Below are 24,563 nucleotides of genomic sequence, written 5' to 3' on the forward strand. Positions count from 1 at the left end.
TGTTCCTCAGTTATTTGTATGTTGTAATGTAGTTCAACTTCAAGGAAATACAGTTAGTGTCCGTTATTAATAATGTTTTTATAATATATATCAGTAATGTTAATAATGTACCAACCCTACATGTAACCTGTGTATTTGTTCATCTCATAGTAATGATGCGTAGCCTTGCCTGGAAACAAGTCACAAGATCTGCAAAGACAGTGCTCCATGCATTTGTGTCTAATGCAAGTGAAGGCAGGAGTTCTGCCGCAAAGGTGAGAGAAGGTAGGCTGTGTTTTGCGACAGTCATGACAAGTGTCGGAAACGTGTGGGAGGCTTTGGGCGCTGTTCTGTTTGTTACGTAGAGAGGTAGCCGCCTACACTGACCTGGATATCTATGGCTGAGGAGGACAACACCGACTTCTTTTAATACCATGGATTTAAAAACGACAACACATCGTTTCTGTGCTCATGACCCACGAGAGGGCCTTCGTCTGGACGGCGGTTGTACGGCAGATGCGATGTCCCTCTGGTCTGCTGATTGGTGACGCGAGGAACGGCTCGCTTAGCAGCCTAATGGACAGTATCGATAAGTTAGCAATCAAAACCAGGACTGAATAGCCTCTTTATGACAGCATAGTTTATGTGCGTCACACCTGCATGTCTGCTTCTGTATTTGCTGACTGGAACTGAATATCACTGTTGAGTGTGTCGTAACATCACCATTATTGAGACAACAGTATTTACTTCTCTGAGGCGAGGAAGTGGAGCTGCGGAGCTAGCTGAAATTGATGAAGATAAGACCGGAAGTTAGGTGATCTTTCCTTCACAATAAATGAGCCGATTATATCATTTTTGCCGTTAAGCAATGAAGTGTAGCATTGGTCTAAGCAGTAACGCTTAGGCAAAACAACGGCCGACTTTTTATTGATATCAGAACCCCCCGCCTTTATTACTGCAGTGGTACACACACTAGTGGGACGCTGCAGTGTAAAAGTCTCAGTTTGTTTTATTGTGGAAGCTTCGACCGGAAGTGGTGCGTGGTTCCTGTGTGTGTGACACTGGTTGAAGAGGGATGTGGCCAGGATGTATTTATGCTGCTGGTCGAGATATGAAAATCATTGAATTGGCGCTGCTTAGGGAGCCGTGCTTCACCCCCGGACACAGCGGCGGTACCGACAGTGTCACTGTCTGTCATAGTGGCTGTTGTTGGCGTTCGGAAACGGCCGACACGACCGAAGCTGCTGTGCTGGTTTCGACTGGACTGGACTATTTCAATGAAGGCTTCTCAACCTCACTCCCAAACAATTTGTGTGCGGAGCTGTATTCTGTGCTTACGTAATAGAAGTATGTGAATCGATACTGTCACATCGTTTACTTTTTTAATTTAATTTCTCCCTGGATAAAGACTTTGTGTTTTCTCGTCATTTTTATTTCTACAAATGTCAACAACTCAGCGTCAGGTACTGATGGACCCCTCACTAGCTCTCGGCAGACTGGAACTGACCCCCAGTTCAGCCGCTGTTGGGGTCAGTCTGACCCCGCGGCTCTCTGGTGGGCCCCCCGCGAAAGAGAAGTGTGGCCCGCGGCCACTGGGGACACAAGGCCAGGCTCACCTGAACGGCTGTGTCCCGCTGTCACATCAGGTGGCGGGCCACAAGTATGGAGTGGATAAAGTGGGTGAGTGCACTGGACACCTTTCCTTCTGACTCGGTTCTACTGTTCAGACCTGATAACTGAATATAGAACACAACTTTCCTCTGCCACCCACTGTTTGTTATCAGAAAAGGATTGTCTGTAGACAACACCTTCATTTATTGGTGAAATTGGGTTTAGTAAGTTTTGTGTATTTCCAGTAAGTGCTGAACTAACAATTCAGAAAGTGCATTGGCTCTTGCTTTACCAAGTATATATAGATTTTGATAGATTTTGTAGTTTAAGTTTGGCCTGGTGACTTCTTTTTCCATGAGAACAGCATGTATATGAGATGGGATTCATGCACCTGTCTCACTCAGTCAGTACTGATCCACACCAACTGCATCTTCACATGTGGTTCCCCACACTAACTCTGATCGAACAGAGATCATTTGTGACCGTGACATCCCTGCGCCATGGTCTCTCAGGTCACTGACACACTAACACTCATGCACACAGAACAGCTGACCATATCAAAGCCTCTATAGTGTGTTGTTCTGTGAAGTGTTGAGCTGAACTGATACAGTCAACCATTGGTGTTAGTTACAGGACCCTCTCAGATGGATAAGTTTTTGCTGGTCAGTCAGTTACCTTGATCAACTGCAACTTCCAGGAAAGACACATCTGTATGTTGTGGACCAGACGAGGTGGACTCCTCGAGAGTGAACCGTGGTGGCCTGCAGTCAGCCAGGACAAACCTATGCTGTGCTGTGGGTCAGTTAAATGCTGCATAATCTTCTGCCTGTCAATGGACTTTGGTTTTCCTCTGTGGGTTAGTTGGGAGGACAGTATGAACACAAAATTGAGCAGAACTGAAAGATGATGGTGTATCACTTATCCTGGAGCTAAAATGATGAGTTAATTAACTGATAAAGTGATCGCCAGAAAATGAGTAGGCAACTTTTTTTGATAATCGATAATTTACATTTCTGTATGTGGCAGCTGAATGTGTCTTTTGGTTCCGTTTTCAGTTGTGTGTTGGTACAACGCTGTGCTTGTTGTCATGTTAGGTTTAGGCACAGAAATCATTCAGTTAGTGTTTGGAAAAGATTATGTTTTGTTCAAAATACCTGCTTTTACAAACACAGCTGGAAATGATCCAGTACACCACTGGATCATTTCCAGGGACAGGTGGATAAGATCTTTATTGTGGATCGGGATGAAAACACTCAGGATAAGTTGATGGTGGTGAATTTCCATTATTGGGATAATCAGCAGAATGAATTCACATCAGTGACTTGAAAATGCTGTCTAGCTCGATAATTCACAATCCTATATTGATTTCATGATTATTTTGAACTGCCGCCTGAGGAGCTCGCATCTTTCCGGTCATTCCAGAATCCTACATGTCAACATAGCTGAACGCTCGACTCACCCATTGTATTGTAGATGTGTGGAAATACTACAAATTCCAAACTAAAGAGCAACAGGGAGATGAGGTGCCTCCCATTTACGTGTCCTTCACTTATGCAAGGGGACCAAATGTTATCTGATTACCTTGCATGAGATATTTTGATTGTTTTTTTACTTAAAAGGATGCTCACTCAAAAGAAGTGTGTGTGTGTCCCATCTGTGATGCCATAAAATGTTAGTTCATTAACAAAATGTTAGGTTGCACATTTCCAGTATGTTTTAGTGGCATTTTAAGAGTTTTAAGCCAGTTTTGATGATTATCGAGATAATATTGTGAATTACAATTATTTTGGCGAGTATAACTTTCGCATATTCTCACATTGCATATTGTCACATGCTTAGTGGTGTCACTGGTTTGGCAGTCTTTTGGCCTAGACATTACATAAACATTTAATGTGAACGTGATATGACATATATTGTAGAAATGTCAACAGTACGTATCCTATGACACGTACAAATGTGAATGTAGCACTGCTTTGCAGAAATGTTAACTGCTAGCAATCTATTCAGGCGACTGAGCTGTAAATACATCCTTAGGCTGCATGTACACCAAATCCAGTGGTGCGGCGGTGTGGGAGTGTCACTCCATGGTCCTTCTTTGTGACGTGTTGGTCACTTTGCCGAAAGGCGAAGCTGCTATATTGTTATGCTAGTAGCATGCTGGTCCTGCTAGTGATCATTTGTCCTCATCGATGGATTAAAAATAACAGTAAACAACCAGAATGCGACGCAGATCATTACTGTGTTTTAAACTGGGGGAAAGACCAAACCGAAGTGAAAGGGAAACTTAACGCTACACAGAGAAATGTCGTTTGTGTTCCCTCTGTAGTTTTTATCCATGCTAAATAACTACCTGTTACTGACCCGTTCTACTCTGCTTGTGATCTCTGGTCAGGCCTCTGCCACAGTAGTTTAATCATGCCGGTCCTACAGTGATCGTCGGCATCAACAGATGTGTTTTAAACTGGTGCACAATGCCAAACTGAGTGAATACACATGACTCATTACAATCCACTGTGCCTTCAGTCATAGTTTGATCGCCAGCTTATGTGGTTGGCCACCGGATTGTGACGCTTCAATTTGCGGAACACCCTGCAGCATGCACCGCAAGATAAATGCTATTTTATTGCTATTTTCATATCATTTAAAGCTGTTTTTTGTGTTATATTACATTACATTTATTTGCCATTTGCTTTTCAACAACAGAAAACTAGAATGGCACTCAGTAGGGCACAGACCTCTGCCAAGGCCCAATAGTCTCCTTTGATTTAGTCAAGCCTAATCCAATATCCAATTTGTTACCATATAGTAGCTGCAAAAAGACTACCCGTCTATGAAAACATATTTAAATCTGCTAGATCCAGATTGTTATTAGGACCTGTGTGAAATTGTACTCACTCATAGATACCAGCCACCCAAATGGGAGTATTTTCGTCAAGATCTATGCATTATTCCCTATGAAAATTGCTTCAATGTTGATAAAGGGCCTATCTGACCATGTTAAAGAAAGTGAGAAACAATTCCTGGATCCATCCCTTTATCCGTATCAACACTAAATGTTATGTGGTCTACTCTGGGCCAAGACCCATCCTCCATCCAAGTTTGATGGAAATCCGATCAGTAGTTTTTGTGTAATCCTGCTGACAGTACAACAACAGGTGGACATGGGTGAAAACATAACCTCTTGGTGAAGGTAATGAGAGATTACACACGTAAAATGTCTGTGGACTCAAACGTATGCTGTAAGATCTTTTATATATAGCAGCTAACTTTTGCTGAATGCAAATCAAACAATAAAACAAAAGTTAGTGCTATGAATCCTGCAAGCGTTCTCTGTTAAAGGAATAAACCATAGCAATAATGGGATCTGAATAATAGAGTGCAAATGTGGAGAGGGTTTCTGTGTCTAATGTAATCTGTTAAATATTTGTGTGAGGATTTCTTCTGAATATGGTGAATCAGTGAAACAGTGTGTTTGACAGTAATGTGGAATCATCTTATCTTAGTCTCTACTTGGGCTTGGTAGTGAACAATCATTAACACAGGCTACTAAAGTTCAACTTAACAAGCAGGAAGAACTCATACTGACACAGTGCTAAGACTCGGTCAACACCCAGCAGTCTTCCTCTCCAGTTGTAGAACGAGCTCTTGAATCCTGTTCAGCTTGTTCTCCTGCTGACTGAAAATGATCCTGCTCACATCTCCTCCCACTGCTCTCTGCCCAAGCTTCTCTACCACAGGTCTTTGTTTAAATGTGTGTTAGTGATGGGCAGTAATGATCCACAAAGGGCTGAAAGTTTGAAGGTTTGCACTGACTGAAGCAGTGCTGTCATTCTCTCTCTCTTACAAGTGATCTGATTTGGTCTTTGGTTGGACTGTGGGACATCTTTCCTCCTCCCTGGAATAGTTCCTGAGGGGAATAGGTATTTATCTAGTTGGTTCTTAAACAGTGTGTAGTTAAAGAGCCAGGCTTAAACATGATGTAATGTAAAATCGAGCTGGGCTATATGGTAAGAAACAATAAGATTCACATTGTGATTATTTTTAGATATTGCGATTGAGATATGATTCAAGATTACTGAATATGATAATTTTTGCGCTGGTTCTCTGTTAACCTGGCTCGATCCCCATCACCTTGACACTAATTGATCCTTCGATATGTGAGTGTCACACCTAAATGCAGTTCCTGCTGTATCAGGTTCACAGTTTAAGAGCTCAAAAGTGAGCAGTTTTCACGTTAGAAATGATCTGTAGGCATTAACAGTGAGTGGTAAAATCATTATTTCAAATTTATACACCAACTACCATTCTGCTGGCATTCCTGCCCCATTTGTTGCAACAGTGTTGCTTTTTGCTGTAATATTTTTTTCATATTCTTCATTGGAAATAGTGTTTTCCTTGTCTTGGATATCTGGTGTCAGTGGGTTATTACCACCAGTCATGTAACATCATTAGAAGCATGACTGAAGTGCTTTTTGACCTGAGATCAAACTGTGATATCTGTAGGATAGGAGGAGTTATGTTTTTCAAGTTGCCAGCACTGTGAGGATACTTGAAACTTTCCATGCAAATCAGAGTTGTTTTTTCACATAAAACCAGTGTGGGGGTGTTTGTATTTATGGTTAGATCATTATGTAGTTCTCTGTACATTCTCTGAGACAAGACAGAAGCAAAGGTGAAAGTCCAGCACTGTTACTCAGGAGAGCTCACCTGTCAGCTGCTCCCTGTTGATTCTTTGAAGGAAGGCCTTTAACCTTTAAACCTAACAGCTGTTTTCTGCTCTGTTGCTGTTGAACCTCTCTCTTCAGTTTGTCTCATCAGGTCAGCTGACTGTATGTGTTGATGTGTTTGTAAGTCATTTGCTCTCTTATTGAAGTGACACATGTGTAACTGGCAGCGTGATTAAATGACACACTGGTGTGTCTCATTACTGACTGACTGACTGACTCAGTGGCTGTGAGTGAGTAGGAGGTTTAACTTATTTTCTAATTGGTTGAGTTTATGTTCATTCATAACTCATACTTAATTGCTTGCACCAACACACATACAACAGGCAGATCCATGTGATAGTGATTTTCAGTCCATACAGACTTTTATCCCCTCTGTCTGTCTTTGTCTTGTGTACCTAGTGAAACATAATCCCACTGAAACCTGTTCACATCACACAAATTCACTGTAATCTACATCTACGACAACCTTCCTCACATTGATATGAGTATGGTGCACTGAAGCCTACTAAAAACACTTCTTTTAGCTCATTGCTCAGCTGTCTCTCACCACTCATAGTGTTGTTTTTGGCAGATGTTTTGAGTTTTGTCTGTAAGGCCCACCGTACATTACCTGCCCAGCACCAAGCAGCACACAGACACAGTTGGAGGGTAAAACATTATTATAATTGATTGTAGACCTGGGCAATGGATTGATTTTATATTGTTATCATGATATGAGACTATATACAGTCTTACATTTTGGATATTAGTATGTGGTAATATGTCATAGGTGTTGTCTTTTCCTGGTTTTAAAGGCTGCCTTACAGTAAAGTGATGTCATTTTCATAACTCACCAGACTGTTCTACTTGTTCTAATACTTTATCCACTTAGTCATTAGATCCACATTGTGATTATTTACCAAAAATCTCATCGTGTTAATGTTTTGTGTGAACCAATAGTCATCTCTAAAATACCTTCAATCCCATTAATGCCTCCCCTGACCCCACATCACTGCATACAATATGTACTTGTCCTATCTATATTAGGGGCAAAGTTGCTCATGCTGCTCATTTACATTTAGTGCTTTATGTCCTCCCTCCGTCTCCACTTCTCTTTATTTGTCATTTTCTTTCTGCTGTCAAGTTGTGTGTGTGTGTTTTGATAAATGTCAGAGTTCATGATTCAATATTTAACATTGGTGTTCGAAGGCAGTGAACACAGTTAACTATTTACGGTTAGATGAATAACATGTTTTCCATTCTCAATTATTTACTTCTGACTGAACTGTGATGACCATTATTGATGTTTCTGAAAATCATATTGCTGCTGTACTTCAGCAGCACAGTACTACTCATAGGCTAACACAACACTTGTAGCCAGATGACTGGGTCCTTTTGTCAGCTGTTACTTATTACCCTTTACTGCTTCAAGCACCAAAATCCTTACAGTGTACTTCATATAACTTTACTCTGATTTTGAGCACCACCTTTGTGTTTGTTGTAGGTATTTTGCAGCATCCAGATGGAACAGTCCTGAAGCAGCTTCAGCCTCCACCCAGAGGTCCACGAGAGATGCAGTTTTACAGCATGGTAATATCTATGTCTTCATTTGTTTGCCCATAAGACCACTGTGGGGGTGTTTGTGTATGTGGTTGGATCATAAGTTAGGATCATAGTTACATCTCTGAGACGAGACAGAAGCGAGGGTGAGGAGGTCGGGAGAGCTCACCTGTCAGCTGCTCCCTGTTGACTCTTTGGAGGAAGGACTTTAACCTTTAAACCTGACAGCTGCTTTCTGCTCTGTTGCTGTTGAACCTCTCTTTTGTTTCTCTTTCACACCATCAGTTTGTCAGTCAGGACCAGTGTCTCATCAGGTCAGCTGACTGTATGTGTTAATGTGTTTGTAAGATGTGTATGAAAGACTCCTGGGAAAGACTGCCCTCACATGGACCTGTCAGTCACTGTCGAGGACGTCACAGTATCGCCTTGATCGACTGCGAGGAACCTGGGCGTAATCCTCGACGACAGACTATCCTGCACCCCCAACATCACCGCGGTGGCCCGATCCTGCAGATTTGCCTTCTATAACATCTGCAGGATCTGGTCTTTCCTCACAAAGGACGCAATGCAACTCCTGGTCCAATCGCTGGTCATTTCCCGTCTGGACTACTGCAACTCGCTCTTGGTTATACTCCCAGCCTCTGCGACTAAACCGTTGCAACGTATCCAGAACGCTGCAGCGCGCCTCGTTTTCAATCTACCCAAATTCTCCCATGTGACCCCCCTCCTCCGTGACCTCCACTGGCTTCCTGTTGCAGCCCGCATCCGATTCAAGACGATGGTGCTGGCCTTCAAGGCCGTCAACGGAACTGCTCCCATCTACCTCCAAACTCTGGTCAGACCACATGCCCCAGCACAAGCACTTTGCTCTACTACATCAGCTGGCCGGCTGGTACCGCCATCGCTGAGAGCAAACAAAGGCCGCTCAGCAAAGTCGCTCTCTGTTTTGGCGCCCCAGTGGTGGAACGAACTTCCGACCAATATCAGGACAGCAGAATCACTCACCATCTTCCACAAAAGACTCAAGACTCACTTGTTCAGACTTCACCTCGACCCCGCAGAGCAAAAAAAATTCTTCAAAGTCTTCCTTCCATAAACATATACAGTATGATCTGAGTCTGCACAAACATGGATGTTAACTATCACTGCCTACAATATGTAGTGTTATAATTGTTTCCTTTGAACTGATCAGGAGTAGCGCTCCTAATTTAGTTGTATTCTGTACATTTCTGTATGTTTCTATGACCATTTATATCTATTGTGACTCACATACTGTCTAGTTCAACAGTACTTTTAATAAAAAGTGGACTGACCAAGGGTGAAATGTAAATGACTAATAATCAGTCTAAATATCAGGCATTCCTTATGGGTCTGTGTGATCACATGGCGGCACGTGTGTCTGCTGCTGCAGAGCTTTAATGTTTGCTTTAGATCTTAGCAGCACTGTCGGCCTCAGCAACTCTCATACAAACAGGAATGAGTCATGGCATCATGTGTGCACGTCTCTTGACCAAACCAATCAAACCTAATCCCAACAACACACACAGCTCACACTGACCCGGCATCCGGCACAGAGCCGTAAATCTAGTTACAGTTGGGAGAAAAATCACTAATACTATATTGTAACATCTACCAGCAGTTTTATATTTTATATTTATTTGTTTCTCTATAAGATTTAGAATAACAAAATTTAACAACATGGGATTGTTTTAATACTGTATGTACTTTTTACCATTTTCGTGCTAATAAAGCTCTAATTGCTCATTAAGAAATATAAACATTTTAAGAAAATAAAAATAATGGCACTGACATTGCGCTGCATATGGTAGTATAGTATTGAACCATGTGTTAGTGATGAACAGTGTACCAAAATTCAAGATATTTTGCTTAAATATTACTCTGGTAAAAGTGAAAATCACCCATATTTTAAATGTACTTAAATATCAAAAGTAATTTTCTGCTAATGAAAGGACTTAAACATTAAAAGTGCAAGTAAAGTAAATGACATATATTTACTTATATGAAATACGTAGTTGATAAATTGATTTTTCAATCAACAGAAAACTAACCAGCCAGAGAGTTGATACTTGATGATGAAGTAATTTATTAAGGAAAAATGCCAGACAAGACAGAACAAGCGATTTGGATGATACCTCGGGCTATGGGAATTTGTAATGGATATTTTTCCGTGTCGTGTGATATTTGATAGGTGTCTGTGTGTGTGTGTGCGTGTGTGTCCTAGGTGTATGCAGAGGACTGCTGTGATCCATGCCTTCTGGAGCTCCAGAACCACCTGCCCAAGTACTACGGCACCTGGTCCTCTCCTGACAGCCCCAATGGTAAGAGACTGAACTGTGTGTGTACCCATCTCTCTCTTACCAAGTCCAAAAATACATGCGGGTCAGACTAATTAGCTGTTCTTATTAATATTAGGTCTGCAAAATTAATTGAAATATTACTGACATTGCAATATGGCCAAGTGCAATATCTAAATTGCAAAAGCTGCAGTTATTTGATAAAGGTAAACTGTGTGACAAACAGCATTATAATGAAGTACAGCAGTGCTGCAAAGATGTCCTGACCAAAAACATCTTGTTCTCCAGATGTAAGATAACATGTTTGTTTCGTACAGACCCAAACAAATGTCACATCATAATGACTTTAAAAGTTTGTTTTTTTTGGGTAAAAACGTGAACATATTACAAAACAAAAGATCTTGATTCTTCAATAGTGATTAACATACACGCTGTCATTTTACAGTTGTTGCTAAATGACTCAATCCAGCTTTGCATTTCTGTTCTGCAAGTGCCTGTTATACAGTATATGCTGGGATAGGTTCCCCTGGGACAGCTGTGCAAAAGTGCAATCAGTTTCACTTTAAAGCTTCTTTAAACTCCAGCCAGTGTTACTTCCTGTTTAACAGTCAACATTCTGTCTCAGAGAATGGGAGCCTGATTAGTAGTCAGCCATAATCAATTGCCAATAGCAAACAGATTTCTTTTTTAGGTCTGACCATAAAATTATGTTATTTGTTAAAACATTTCTGGTGGCTCATCAACATTATCAGCAAATCTGGAGTGGAACTTCATAGAAGGTAGAAAGATGGTATCTAACTATAAAGAAAGGAGTCTCTGTCTGTACGACTTCATAAACCGAGAACCTTTCATCCGATCTACTACACATTTGTTAGGTTTGTTGCTGAGGACCCAAGAAAATAGTGTTGAATTTGGTGCAATGTGTACATGTGACACATTCAATATTAATAGAGTTTGAATAAACAGTGAACACCGCTCTGTGGGGGAGCGTGGCTTCAGCTCTCTGGCTTCATGGCCCTGCAGACTGAGGCTGGGCTCACACTACAGGATTTTTACAATCCTAACCAAGTTTGGGTTGTGTCACACACATAAGTAAAAAGTCAACAGAGTTTTTTCTCTCTAGTCTTAAACATGCACACAAAACAAGATTTTAAAGTAATGGCACATCACACGCGACAGATAAGGTTATCAGATGGAGCAATGCACCACATCTTGTGAGAACAAAATGGCGATGATGAGCAACAACTTGGTGTAGTAACACATTGCAGTGAGGTAAAGACAAGCTGCTAGCATCAAAACCAGAGGCCCAGCAATAGGCCAATTCTGAACAGGCTCATTTTGAACAGGCACTGCACTAGTTAGTACAATTTTAGCTATACAAGCCACATACCATGAGGCGGTTTCATAAACTCTACAGTAACCTCTATCTGAATCGCACTGTGAACAGTTCTCTTGTCAGATGTCTTGACAAATTGGCATGAAGTCAAAAAAGAACCTCCATCATATCAGAAAGATGTTATAACTACTATTGACTGTACTGCACATCATAGCTCTTGTATCTGTGCCACTGCCTCAGACCTGTACCTGAAGCTGGAGGATGTGACTCGACGCTTCGTCAAGCCGTGCATCATGGATGTGAAGCTGGGCCAGCGGAGCTACGACCCGTTCGCCTCGCAGGAGAAACGGGAACAGCAGATCAGAAAATACCCACTGATGGAGGAGATCGGCTTCCTGGTTCTCGGCATGAGGGTGAGTTTGACCTGTTCTGCTGCTGTGGAGGATCTTTAATTTGTCACATTTGAACTAAGAGTGTGGTTTATACAATATTTACCAGCAGCTAAGGAATGGCTGTTGTTGTCTTTACATCATTTATTGTAAAATGTACACCTGGTGACACCTTTGTAGCGGGAACTTCCAAGAAAGCTATTTTGAGTATTTTGCCAGGTGTTTATATGTATGTCTGTACGTGGACAGATTTTGTCAGCACGATAGCATCATAAACATGCAGGATGCAGTCATGAAATTTTGCAGGGGTGTAGATGAGTTTGAAGATGGGTGCGGTCTGAGCAAGAGCACCGGAGGTAATGGGCCATTACAGATGGGTGTAGTCCAACACATGAGTCTTGTGTACTCAAATAACAATCACTAGCAATCACTACTGAGTAGTCAGGGGTCCGAATGTGAACATGTTGATGGCGTGTGGCTGGTGTGACCCCGTTGCTAATAAACTTTGTTTATTTACATTTACAAAACAGTTTACAACTTGCCATGTAGCACAGACAGAAATAACAGAAACACAAAACTCATAAAACAAACAGACCAAAAGGAGCAACATAGATAAATATACTAAAATAATTCTTTAAACCAAGCACAGTCGTCTGAGAACTTAATTCACAGAAGGAGCAGCAGGTATCGATATCCCTTATAGCTGGATTGTATTTATGGAGTAGTCTAACAATGACTTCTCTTATTGAAGGTGAAGTTGAGTGGTCCCCCTTATTGTCTAGTAAATACACAAGACAAATCTTCATAACAGATACAGATTAACCTTCCATTATATATTTATTGCATTGGACTTCAAGATAGTACATACATGTTCTGTCCAAATACCCGACCCCTAGTAACACAGTAACAGAGTAATTTATCTTACCTTTCATATACAGTGAAGATCAAGATAAAATGCTGTTGAACAATCTGAGAATGGTCAATGTTTAACCCATGTGATATGTGAAATATGTTCAGGTTGTTGACTAAGCTGAACAGTGCATAATTCACCCTCTCGTGTTTGAGTCCACACACACACACACACACACACACACACACAGTGCCCGTCCTCCATGTAAATAGCTGTTGTTGATCCCTGTAGAGTCTCTAACACTTAGCTCAGGCTGTGGAGCAGTAAACACGCATCATGCCACTGTCTCATTAGTGTGCCCACATGGGGGAAACAGACAGATAACAGGAAAGAAACAGAGAACTTCTTATCTGTTAGAAAGGAAGAGCATCTAGCTAAGCTTTTATCGCTTTCATCAGTTTCCATTGCGGCTTACCATCAGTATCGTCATCAGTAAGTCTCACAGTTTGGGTTTTCCTGCCTGCAGCAAGAAACAAACAAAATTTACCCAATGAGCTGTCTTAACTGTATTCTAGTCTATATCTAAAATTTCTATGAAGTTATTGGTACATTCATCATGATGAAAAGGAGACTGGTGCTGGTACTTTATCAGAGATATCAGAATGATTCTCTTTTAATGTTACTATGCAGAGAATAACACATTTTTCAACATTTTTTTTTTTCATTTAATAGAATATAGTAAGCAAACAAACAGATAAAATTACTAAAATTATGTTAAGTTGTATGCTGTACATACTGTAAAGTACTTTGTGATCTATGATAATAGGCTTTTTTATTAATACAATTTACTGGACTTCAAATAAAAGCCAAGTTGGGGTTAGGGCTGAACAACTACGTATGTTGATTTTCATTAATTATAGGGAGAAACTGAGACAACGTTCAGAGACAGTTGAGTTTAGTTAGTTGTTAAATTTAAATTTTCTTAGGAAAGCTCTATTTAAAAAAAAAATTAAATTCACTCATTATTAATTTTTATAGATGAATCCAGCGGCCGATTTGTGTGTTCAACCATCTAGCATTGCGGCCATCACAGCAGTGGCAAGTTGTAGTGTCTCAGTGTCTGCTGCTGCCTGTAGAGTGTATGGATGTAAATAGGGGCACTCATGAAGTAAAAGCTTGTGTATTCAGTTTTATTTTCTCAAAGTTTAAGTTTGCCACGACTGTTGGAGCAGCCGAGAACTGCATAGGTTCTTTTCCTGATGTAATGTTACATAGAAAGTAACGGTTAAACTAGAAAGTGGTTTACTTCTAAGGACAGCTTATATTGAAATGCACAGATATTATTGGGAGACACCACAGCAGTAATGGTGGCTTGGCTACTTCCAGTAATTCCACAGATTTGTGTATTGGAAACTGTATTGTTTATATACTGTATGTTAAGTTGTTTGTTCAGCTTATTTTTCATTTTGCATGTTTAACTTACCTGATTCGGTCTTAACAGACTCAACAGTCTAATTTTGGCTTGCAAAGTTTCAGCCAATTAGAATGAACCATTTTAAAGTGTAGGCTGCTAGTTAAACACTGCTATACACTCTATTTTATCTCTAATCAGTACAATATTACACAATTCATCTTTGAAAACCCACTTCCTGTCAATATTAAAATTAAAGCTCCTGAGGCAATTTTTCGTTTTCAGTGAACACCAGAACATTTGGTGGTATATTAAATGAAACTGATAATGTGGATAAATTGATTGAGCTTTTTTTATTTTCAGATTGACTGTGTGGTGCCTCAGCTGAAAAGGAAAAAGCAAACTGAGCTTTTGCAATTGAAAATCATAGTTTTAGCTGAAGGAAATAAATGATACTGATAATTTACCAGGCCTGTATTCAGAAAGTTGGCCGAGTTATTCATCAAACTGAGCAGGCAGGTCAAATCTAGTCCTGGAACTCCATACCACTGAGGTCGTAATTATCCACTTACACAGACACATACCATAACCTTACTTACATAACATAACCTTATGGACAGGGGGAAGAGAGGACAGCCGCCTCTTCAGTGTGAGAAGTGTATGAATATATGGGAGAGGTGGTTCAGGGATAAGATAAATATTTCTTTCTTCTAGTCTTTGTTTACAATGAAAAATAGCCTATTGAATGAGGGTTTGTCCTGAAAGACCTGATAGTGTTTTTCTATCCTTTGTGTAAATGACAGTCATAAGCTTTATGGCTGCATGTCTCCACCTTTTGTAAACTGGTCATACATTGCTCATGTGATCTCTGTAATGATTGGTGGAGGTGAACTTAGTGTTTGATCAGTGCTACAGTACCATAGGCTGAGAAGTGACGAGGCATATTACTGTAAAACATCCACATCTTTAACATTTTCTTGCATGAATTTAAACTAAAGAGGGTGCTTAACTTATAGCTGCACTAATCCATATTTCACATGAACAATGAATCAAATGATTATTATGTGAAAGGTGCTGCTCTTTGTAACAAACCCACTTAGTTCCTCATAACTCTGCAGATCTTTTGAGCCCCTTTCAGCTCGACGGTTTTACAGCCGAGAACTTGACTGTTTGATTCTGTCTCAACTCACTGTGCACGACCTGCTGAGCACCAAACAGCAGACAGACACACTGAGAGACTTATGTCAAATTTAGTTATCCAGTAGAGGCATACATATTACAACAACAAACATGACATGAAACATTTGTCACATCTAACGTCTAACAGACCCCGCCCCCACCCTCAGTCAAGTTAAAACTGAAAACTTTAAAAACTTAAAAGTAGACCCGCCAGATAAATATTAAATTAGATTAAACCTTTGCAAAGAAATAAGTAAATACTATAAGTACCAACAAAACAGCAGTGCCTAAATGTAGGTTGTGCAAAATGAAACGGGTTGAAACATATTTAAAAATGAGTCCATACAAAACTTATCCAAGTAAAATTGTGAATAAAGTTTTCAGGAGCAAAAAGCTGTCTCTATAAAAAACAAATCAAACAGATGACAGATTAAAACAAGAGTCTGTGCAAAACTTGTTCATGTAAATTGGCATTAAAGTCTTCAGGTGCAAAAAAGCTGTCTGTGAAGAGAGATGTGTGGTTGAATGTTAAAAAGGCTTTAAATCCAGTTTCAAAAAGAGTAATCAAGCCTCAGTTTGTGTGTCTGTTTGTTTCCCCTGCCATAACTGAGAGTTGTTGTACAGTCTGATGACCAGAAGGACCAAAGAGTTTCTAAGTCTGTGGAGTTCAAAATGAGTGATATCTCAAAATTGTACTTGAAAGCACAGCACAGTACATGTATGCTGTAAACATTCACCGGACATAGAATATTTGGCTCTCCAGTCAATGTAATTGTTTACGAGTTGAGTGGGTTAGGATAATCAATCTATCAAACTTCATTTGTATAAAACTTTTCACACATCAAAGTAACACAAAGTGTTTCACACAATGAGAACAATAAAAACAATGCCTCCCACACATACATCCATACACAGCAAGCAATAAGTAAGGAACTCAGGGACTGAGGAAGTGCTATCTTGATACACACATATAATACAAAAAATAATTAATTAATACAATAGATGGACAAACCACCGTCTTCAATACTTAATGAAAACTATGATTAATTAAATAATTACAGTACAGTGGGGACACAAAGTCTGAGACTATCAGCCAGAATGGGGGTACCATACAGCACCTGTCCTGAGCTCAACACCACCCTGTCCACCACAGACGATGACACAGGCCCAACAATCCGAGCGAGACGCTGAATCCCAGAAAGAGTGCACGCTGATCTCTGGGTATCGCAGCACCTGACCTGTTCCACTCCCACAACACCATGCTCCCTAGCTGGCACAGACCCCACAAGTCTGTACAAAGCCCAGCAACCCATCTCACCCCAGCATGAACTGCAGTGCCCTAAGGAGATCCCCATGTTGCCACAGAACTACAAGTCCCCAAGCGTCTGCACAAATGTCCAATATGGCCGAGGCCCAGCAACTGTATAGAGAAACCCATGACAGCCGGGAGCCCCCAGTGCCCCTGGCCCCCAGGTAGAACAAAGCTCTGAGGAGACCCCCAGTCCAGCTTCAGCAGGACAAAGACCCAAGACACCTGAAGCCCCATAACATGTTTGTTGTGGATTATGTTACCAGTATAGTATGAGTTTAATTCAATGGGCTTTGAGACGGGTTAGTAAATGGAGTTGAAGAGGTTGGAGGCAGCCAAAGTATTTCAGTGTAAGAGTAACTCAAGCTGCAATTTAGATGGTTAAAAAACACCAAGAAATCAGTAATTGGACTCTTTTTCTTTTTTTTATCTAAGAACAGAATGTGCCTGGCAATGAGCTGAGAAAATTCCTATTCTTATCTCTGTGTGTTTGTTTAGATGTAGAGGAGACTAATTAGAGGTAATGATCTTCCTGATGGAAGAATGATGGTGGGGGTGCGGAGAGTTAGATTGAAAGGAAAAGATAAAAATGGGTGGTTACGTGCTCAGGAGAAGATCTTCCTGGTAACATTATGAAGCCCCTCATTCTGCACAGGTGCTCAGTAGAGACTTGGGCCCTCGGCCTGTTCTTCAATTGTGGCTCCATGAATTTAGTCTAACACGCTGTTGTTCGGCTGAAAAGATCCTGTTTCCCAAGACCTGTTCTCATCCAGCTAATTTGGTTCTTTGAAAACAGTTTAAGGACTGATTTGTTGGTCCTGGATGAAGTTATCTTGAGTAACAGTAACAACTCGTATTTTGAAAAAAAGGCAACATGATGAGAGAGTTGAAAGCCAATATGATTGACTGATTGCTGATCATGTGTTTGCAGTTATATGAGGTAGATTATTTGGGCCAGGAACCCTCCCAGCATGCACTGGGACAATAGATTCATTGACATAGGTCTCATGATTGGTATGGTTTTCCTAAAACTACGTTTGGATTGGTCCTTTTAGTGTACTCCGTTTTATTAAGTTATATATTTTAACATTTTATATTTTATTTTTAAGTATTACTATGAACATATAATTATGATAACTATACCAACAGATCATTCTCAGTAATCTGCATGTTTATAGCAGGCTTATAATAGTTTTAATGGTTTGATCTACAGTCATAGCTGGCCAGTTTGATGTAGTGAAGGCTGGTGTGAGTTTAGCTGTGCACCATTATACCACTTTTACACCAAAATTAGATTAGTTTACCTTTCTGTCTTTTTTCTTGCATGTCACATACCATGAACGTCAATCTCACTCTAGCCAGCTGGCACCTTTTATATAAGTTTTTGTACTAAAAGTAGACAATGTTGTTCAGATAACTCTAACTAACTTCATTACTCAACTGTTCCTTGTCCACGCCACGCTTTCATTGCAAGTAACAGGAATGTTGCCTGCAGCCAGTTAGGACACAGTGTCAGGAGCTGCAAACATGCTCTGAACATGATGTACTTTCTTCTCTTTCAGGTGTACAAGGTGTGCAGTGACACGTTTGACTCGTATGACCAGCACTATGGGAGGGGACTGGTGAACGACACCATTAAAGATGGTATGTGTGTGTTGTGTTTTCCCACATTTAACAAGTCACTTCTACCTTCTGATACCTCTGACAGTGAAGGAGTAACAGTGGAGGAGGAATCTTTCAGAATAACTCAGTCAGATACTTGATCACATGTATGCAGATAAAGGGAAACAGCCAGTTAGTCACAAGGATTTAAAACTCTCCTCTCCTCTTCTTTCCTTCAGGCCTGGCTAAGTTCTTCCATAATGGTGTGAGTCTGAGAAAGGATGCTGTTTCAGCTAGCATCTGCCGAGTGCAACATATTCTCCGCTGGTTTGAGTCCCAGCACCAGCTGAACTTCTATGCCAGCTCTCTTCTCTTCGTCTATGAGGGCCTCCCCTCGTCTTCATCCTCATCCTCCATTTCTTCGCCTTTCAGCACCCCTTCAGTCAGCCCGACCACGGGGAAAACTGCTGCATTGTCATCTGCCGGTGACAGCAGTCAGGGTGGGGAGGGAAAGGTAAGACAGGAAGGCCTGGGGCAGAAAGAGAAAGTCGCTGAGTACAACAACAACAACATTCAGGTTTCTGTGCCGTGGGACTACAGCCTGGCCACCATATACACCAACCACACAAAAGGTGGCCAACACCACTGTGCCAAAGGTCATCTCCATGGCAACAGTGGAGATGGTGATGCTGTGGAGATGACAGTGGGCTCAGATTCTGGGGATAGCATCTCAGCGCTGTGTGAAGAAGACAACTCGGCCTGGAAACGGACAGGAGAATCCCAACCACCACCGAATGGAAATGGAAACAAATCGCAACTGGAAAGGCAGAATGAGGATGGAGAGAGGGAGGACAGTGGCAGGAGGCAAAGGAGAGAGGAAGAGAAGCTGAAAGTACGAGGAGGCGATGCAACAGAGACGAATGGAGGAGACTCAGAGGTGGAGGTCAGGATGATTGACTTTGCCCACGTATTCACGAGCGAGGGTCACGATCATGGCTACATTTACGGCCTCAAACACCTGCTGATGGTGCTGGAGCAGATCCTCTGTGAGGCCGTCTAGAGCTCTACTCCTCCAGATCTTCTCCTTACCTCCTGACCTTTGCCGCTGTCTCACCCCTGTCAACCCCCCATTCTTCTCAGAAAATAGAAACCTTCATAAAAGAGAGGGAACAATCAAGGAAGTGAATATTATAACAGAACCATCATTGTCATCATCATCTCACCTGATAGTGGTGGTCCATTGGTCAGTTGTGTGTGCGTGTGTGCGTGCATGTGTGTGTGTGTGTGTGTCTGTGAGTAAAGTGGAGGTAGTAGAGGTTGACAGCTGTGTTGTCCCTGTGATCAGCAGCACTACATGCACTAATTAATCCATGAAGGCATTACGACCCTGTACTTAAACGCAACATCTTCAGCTGCATTTACTGATGCTCAGACAAGCTCTACAATGTCACTTCACCTTTAGTCCAATGCATTCATAGAAAATAGGTTTTGACAAAAACATATTTTTATACCATGCCCACAAAACATTAGCTGGCGAGTTTCTTTTAAAATCGTAGTTTGGTACACCTCAAGTTACGGTTGTGCTCTCGATGTATATTGAGACACAATAGGAATGAGTCAACCACCAGAGATTTAACACTATGCTGTCACAGCTGGCCCTTTGATATCTCTGGTTGAATTCGACATCAGTAAGCTGCGTTATTTTATATCCTTGATTTTTACCTTGATTTTTCAGCTATGCAATTCATTAGATTAGCCTAAAGCAGCTGTTAGGATTTAAATGAACAGGACTTTGATCACAGCTGGGTCCTCGGGATCCACAGGAATGTTTTGACGGAGCGCAAATCCTTGATTTTTGTGATGATGCCACCGAATCAGGTTTGGGGCCACGCCACAGGTTGAAAGTCATGTTGATTCTTCAATTTAAGTGAATTCAAAGTGAATCAATAAAAGAGACTTTCATGTGTGTTTCGGTTAAGGTGTGGTGAACTATCATACTATGCAGTCTGCCTAGAAAACTACCTAAACTATCTAAACCTAAACTGTTAGACATAGCACAATTAAACTTCATCGCGCTACAGCACATGTTACTTTCCACATCCTGGACATCCAGCTAATGCTGGTCCACAGTGGTTAACTGGATTCAGTCCCAGTCACGTTTACAGTACAGTGTCAAATTACAAACAAACCAGGGCTGGGAAACAGAAGTTCCTTCATTCTTCTCCAGTCAGACCAGTCAAACCAATAATAGAACAGTTCAATTAGGATTCATAATGGCCGCTGACAGATTTGCTGTTAGTTTGTGAGCATTGCGTAAACAAGTCAGCAGAATGTTGAGTTTTATGTCGGGTCGTCGTTTTGAGTTTTTGTTTAAACCACTCTCTACAGGTATCTAACTCAGGTAAATTTACTGTATGGAAAAATGCTTAATATTACTACTATTATCCTCTCAGCAAAGTGATCCTCATGCTGTCTGGTTATTCAGTTCTAAACAATTGTTTTATGTAGTCTTACTAAATGTTTATCTTATCTCATGATTGACCTTATCTCATCAATGTTGATCTTTGAGCCATGTTTCTGACTGCTTAACCTAATGACCTTATATGTTGTGTTGTCTTTTACGATGGCAGTTTTAATTGTTGTATATGTTGGACAGCTAAATCACTTTCCTTTCTGAAGCCTGTGCTTTTTGCTGTGTTTATTCCGGTTATATGGTGTCGCTCGTCTTTCTGCCCTAGTTTTAGGAACAGGATTATATTGATATTATATTGCTGTCATACCTTGTACTCCCAATTCATACTCCATATATATATATCTATATATATATATATATGCTTTATATTTGATATACACACAAAAAGTATATCAAAAGTGCTCATGAATGGGTTGGACTTCAGTGCCCTTTCTCTAGCAGTAAAGGGATGGTGCAGATTTTTTGAAGTGGGGTTATATGAGTTACCTTTACATAGTCAGTGTATTACCTACAGTAGATAGTGGTCAACATGCCTACAGTTTGGAGAAGGCAGGAGGAGCAATGTGCTGCCGTCGACAGGGTAAGCAGCAAAATGTCCTTACGATAGGGAACTGAAGCCGTTATATTGTTCTTTCCAAAGCCGCAAAATTCCTTTGACAAAAAACAGATATTTAACCTTGCAGAACACAGTTGCTGATAGGTTTGTTGGTTTGTGTTATTGTGTGACTTTGGTAAATCCGAACTAAACCTTTAAAACAATAACACAAAAAAATGAAGCTATTGTGGCAGCAGTAGTCCTGTGTTGTGAGTGTGTCTGTAACTGTGTCGCTTTGAAGAAAGCTTAAAAGGATCCAGCGGCTTCACTTCGACACTAGAAAGGGCTGGCTGATGGCAAAGTAAAGCTGTGGAACGATTCTAAATATATTGTAGACTTCAACAGATATGGCTTTTTTTTTATTCAGGTGGGCTTTTTCTTTAGGTGGCTAAAATAAATGTTTCTGCTGCAGCCGTCCACAGCAGTGGTTAGCTTTCCTGCTGGTACTCTGCTGCTTCTCCAAACAATAGGCCTGCTGACCATCCACTGTAGGTAATACACTGACTATAAATAAGTACCTCATACAGCCTGAACTGTCCCTTTAACCAGGAGTTATTCTATGACTTTAAGTTATTTTATTGTAATTAATTGGTTGGTAACTGGACAAGAATAGGAAAATACGCCCCCAAATTCTGGAGAGAGGATTGTAGTGGATTTTTTTATTTGTATTTTTTGCTTTGTTTTATTTGACAGAAGCGATATGACTCCCCTGAGGATTTTACGATTGTAGTAAGAGGATCTTTGAAACATGCTGCTTTAATAGGTGTTGGCTGACAGAATGCTAAAGAAAGAGAGACAGCAACTGAATGGTTTTATGTGATTTATTTTTGATTATTTTTTTTTTTTAATATCTTTGTTGGGGGGTTGGTACATGTCAGAGTACTGGAATCCCTTTTACACTAATCTGAGCTGGAGACAACATCTTAACTGGTTAACTTTTGCTTGTTTTTACTTTGTTTGTGTAAGTGATATCTGGTAGGGTTGGCTAATGGGTTGGGTTAGTCTGATAACTGATGCTGCTGATAATCTGTATACATTGGATGATTCTAATAGTTTCATGTCATGTCAAAGGTGTAGTGAAACTGTATTAAGACCAAAGCTTTCCATTGAAACCAATAATATTCATTTAGCTGTGATGGACTTGTGGAGGCCCAAAGCAGCCTTGGTTGCTACAAATTATTTGTCATGTCGTGAGATAACAAAGTGTTTTCTTGCAATCATGACTTTATTATCTCCTCTTTTCCAAAAAAGGAATTGAGTTTGACAAAATAGAAATAAAATCACATTCATGGTTTTCCCCCAAGCTTTCAGCCACATCTCACAGCCTTCTCTGTCGGACTGTTTCAGCTGCAGTTGAAGGCTACATGATGTGACTGATCGCTCTGGAAAGTGGACTTTTTTTTTTTCCAAACTGCTACCCCCACTTCTAGAATGAACCTTCAATCTCAAATTCAGATTAGTTGTGCAAATATTTATTAAGATTTTTATCCTGAATTTGATATCTCAGCTACAACCAGGAATGACTACATGATGAAACAACCCTGGATAGACTATAAAGTATGGAGGCCTGTCACCCAGAGATGGACAGAGGGCAGGGCAGGTTCACTGTCTGGTTCGTAGTAACTTGATTCATTTCAAATCAATGCACCAACTTATTTCATTCCATGCAGGGGAATTTTAAAAGTCAAAACGTGTTTGGTAATATGCAAAACTAAAGTACAACAGAAACTGAAAGTAATAGACCGAAGCTTTCACAGCAGGTATTAGACGTCACAGAAGAACTGAAGTAAATTTGCCTCGCCTCAGTGTGATCTGCAGTCAGTCCTATGTATTAGTCTAACCCTACTTTCCATTTAATGATTTGATAACTCAATCATTTGCTGTAAATCATTATAACTTTATCATCGTTAAATGCTCAGCTGTTTTTGTGCCACTCTGTACAGGTTTACTGACTCCACTCTTTGCTCTCCACACTAACATTGGAGCTACTATAATATGCCATGTTAAATCTCACCGCTCCAGTACAAAACAAACCATCAATAATATGCACAGGCTTCTTCAGTTTATGTTGCTTGTAATATATGAATATAATGAACAATATGGAAATCCTGATCTTTTGTAAATTAGCTCAATTAGATGTATTAAGATTTTAATCTGAACCAAAAGACGCCGGGAGCTATTGGAATATGATATTTTCTCTAAAATTGTTGCTTTTTTTTAATAAACTTGATCAGTTGTTTGAAATTATCAAAGCGAAAGTTTAGGAGTCTTTTAAAGGATGTTTACGAGAGTTAGAGAACTGATTTTTTTTTTTATCACTGCCTTATTTTCTGTTGATGTCTCCATGTCGTCTCTGTGTTTCAAATATTGATTATTGATCATTCCGGCAGCTTTGTGAATCTCCTCTATGTGTTTCTAGCCTGTTGTGTCACGGCTAACAAAAAAAATCATATCATGCATTTGTAAACAGGGCATTGTTGGTGGAATAGGTTTAATGAGCTGACTCATATTCATATAAGTTTTTACTTTAATTTTCTTCAGTCAGTGTAACAATCACAAAACCAGTCAATGTTACTGAGACATTATATTTTTGTGGAGGTGGGCAGATTTACCTATTCTACATCCACGATGTTCTTTAAATTATACTGCATGTAGAAAAGATTTCAAGCATTTTGGTCTATTTAATTTTTTCCTTGGAAAAGATCTAAAAAGGATTTTTTTTTTTTTTTTTTGCTTAACATTAAAGTCAATCAACTGAAGCAGAGCATTGTTTTTAGGATTGCTGAATAGGTTTTTCCAGACACTTTTTGACAGCCATTGGTCTCCATTCCACATTATGTCTGTGCATTTTAAAATGACTGTAAGACAATAAAAGGCAGAGTCAATAAATAAATACATTTATAAATTAAGAGTTTGAATTACCACGCAATGGTTTCATAACAAAAGCAGACAAGATGTTCACAATGGACCCTGGAATGTGGCATTGGAGTAATTCTCAGCTTTCCCAGTGAATGTAGCAATCTGGTCTGGCTCTATGCACAGGCACACAGGTAGGGCCTCCTTGCCACTAGGGGGCCTAGACACAGGAGAAAGGAGCATCAACAGCCTACATGAAAAATTGTTAGGGCCCGAGCAGGGAACCTGCGAGGTCCCTATTGTTTTTCGAATGATTATTATTATTATTATTATTATTATTATTATTATTATTATTTTATTCCTTCGTCCAAAATGATCGCATTTTTCACTGC

General features: G+C 40.3%; 1 protein-coding gene and 1 pseudogene across 2 annotated transcripts; both read left to right on the forward strand.

Annotated features, from left to right (window-relative positions):
• The first annotated feature begins 394 nt into the window (after nt 1-394).
• Nucleotides 395-24,220, forward strand: ipmkb (inositol polyphosphate multikinase b). Of its 2 annotated transcripts, XM_073489956.1 has the most exons (7): nt 395-1,326; nt 1,437-1,659; nt 7,801-7,886; nt 10,099-10,195; nt 11,748-11,920; nt 18,208-18,289; nt 18,487-24,220. In XM_073489956.1, exons 2-7 carry the CDS (start codon nt 1,449-1,451, stop codon nt 19,305-19,307), a joined length of 1,470 nt encoding a protein of 489 aa, XP_073346057.1. In that variant the 5' UTR covers nt 395-1,326; nt 1,437-1,448; the 3' UTR covers nt 19,308-24,220. The 2 variants fall into 2 exon arrangements, with proteins under 2 accessions (XP_073346057.1, XP_073346056.1); XM_073489955.1 differs by having other exon boundaries at nt 395-1,659.
• Nucleotides 7,896-8,952, forward strand: LOC141015361 (uncharacterized; annotated as a pseudogene).
• Nucleotides 24,221-24,563: the final 343 nt, after the last annotated feature.

The sequence above is a fragment of the Pagrus major genome, chromosome 20 (genome assembly GCF_040436345.1).
Source record: "Pagrus major chromosome 20, Pma_NU_1.0".
Classification (NCBI taxonomy): Eukaryota; Metazoa; Chordata; class Actinopteri; order Spariformes; family Sparidae; genus Pagrus; species Pagrus major.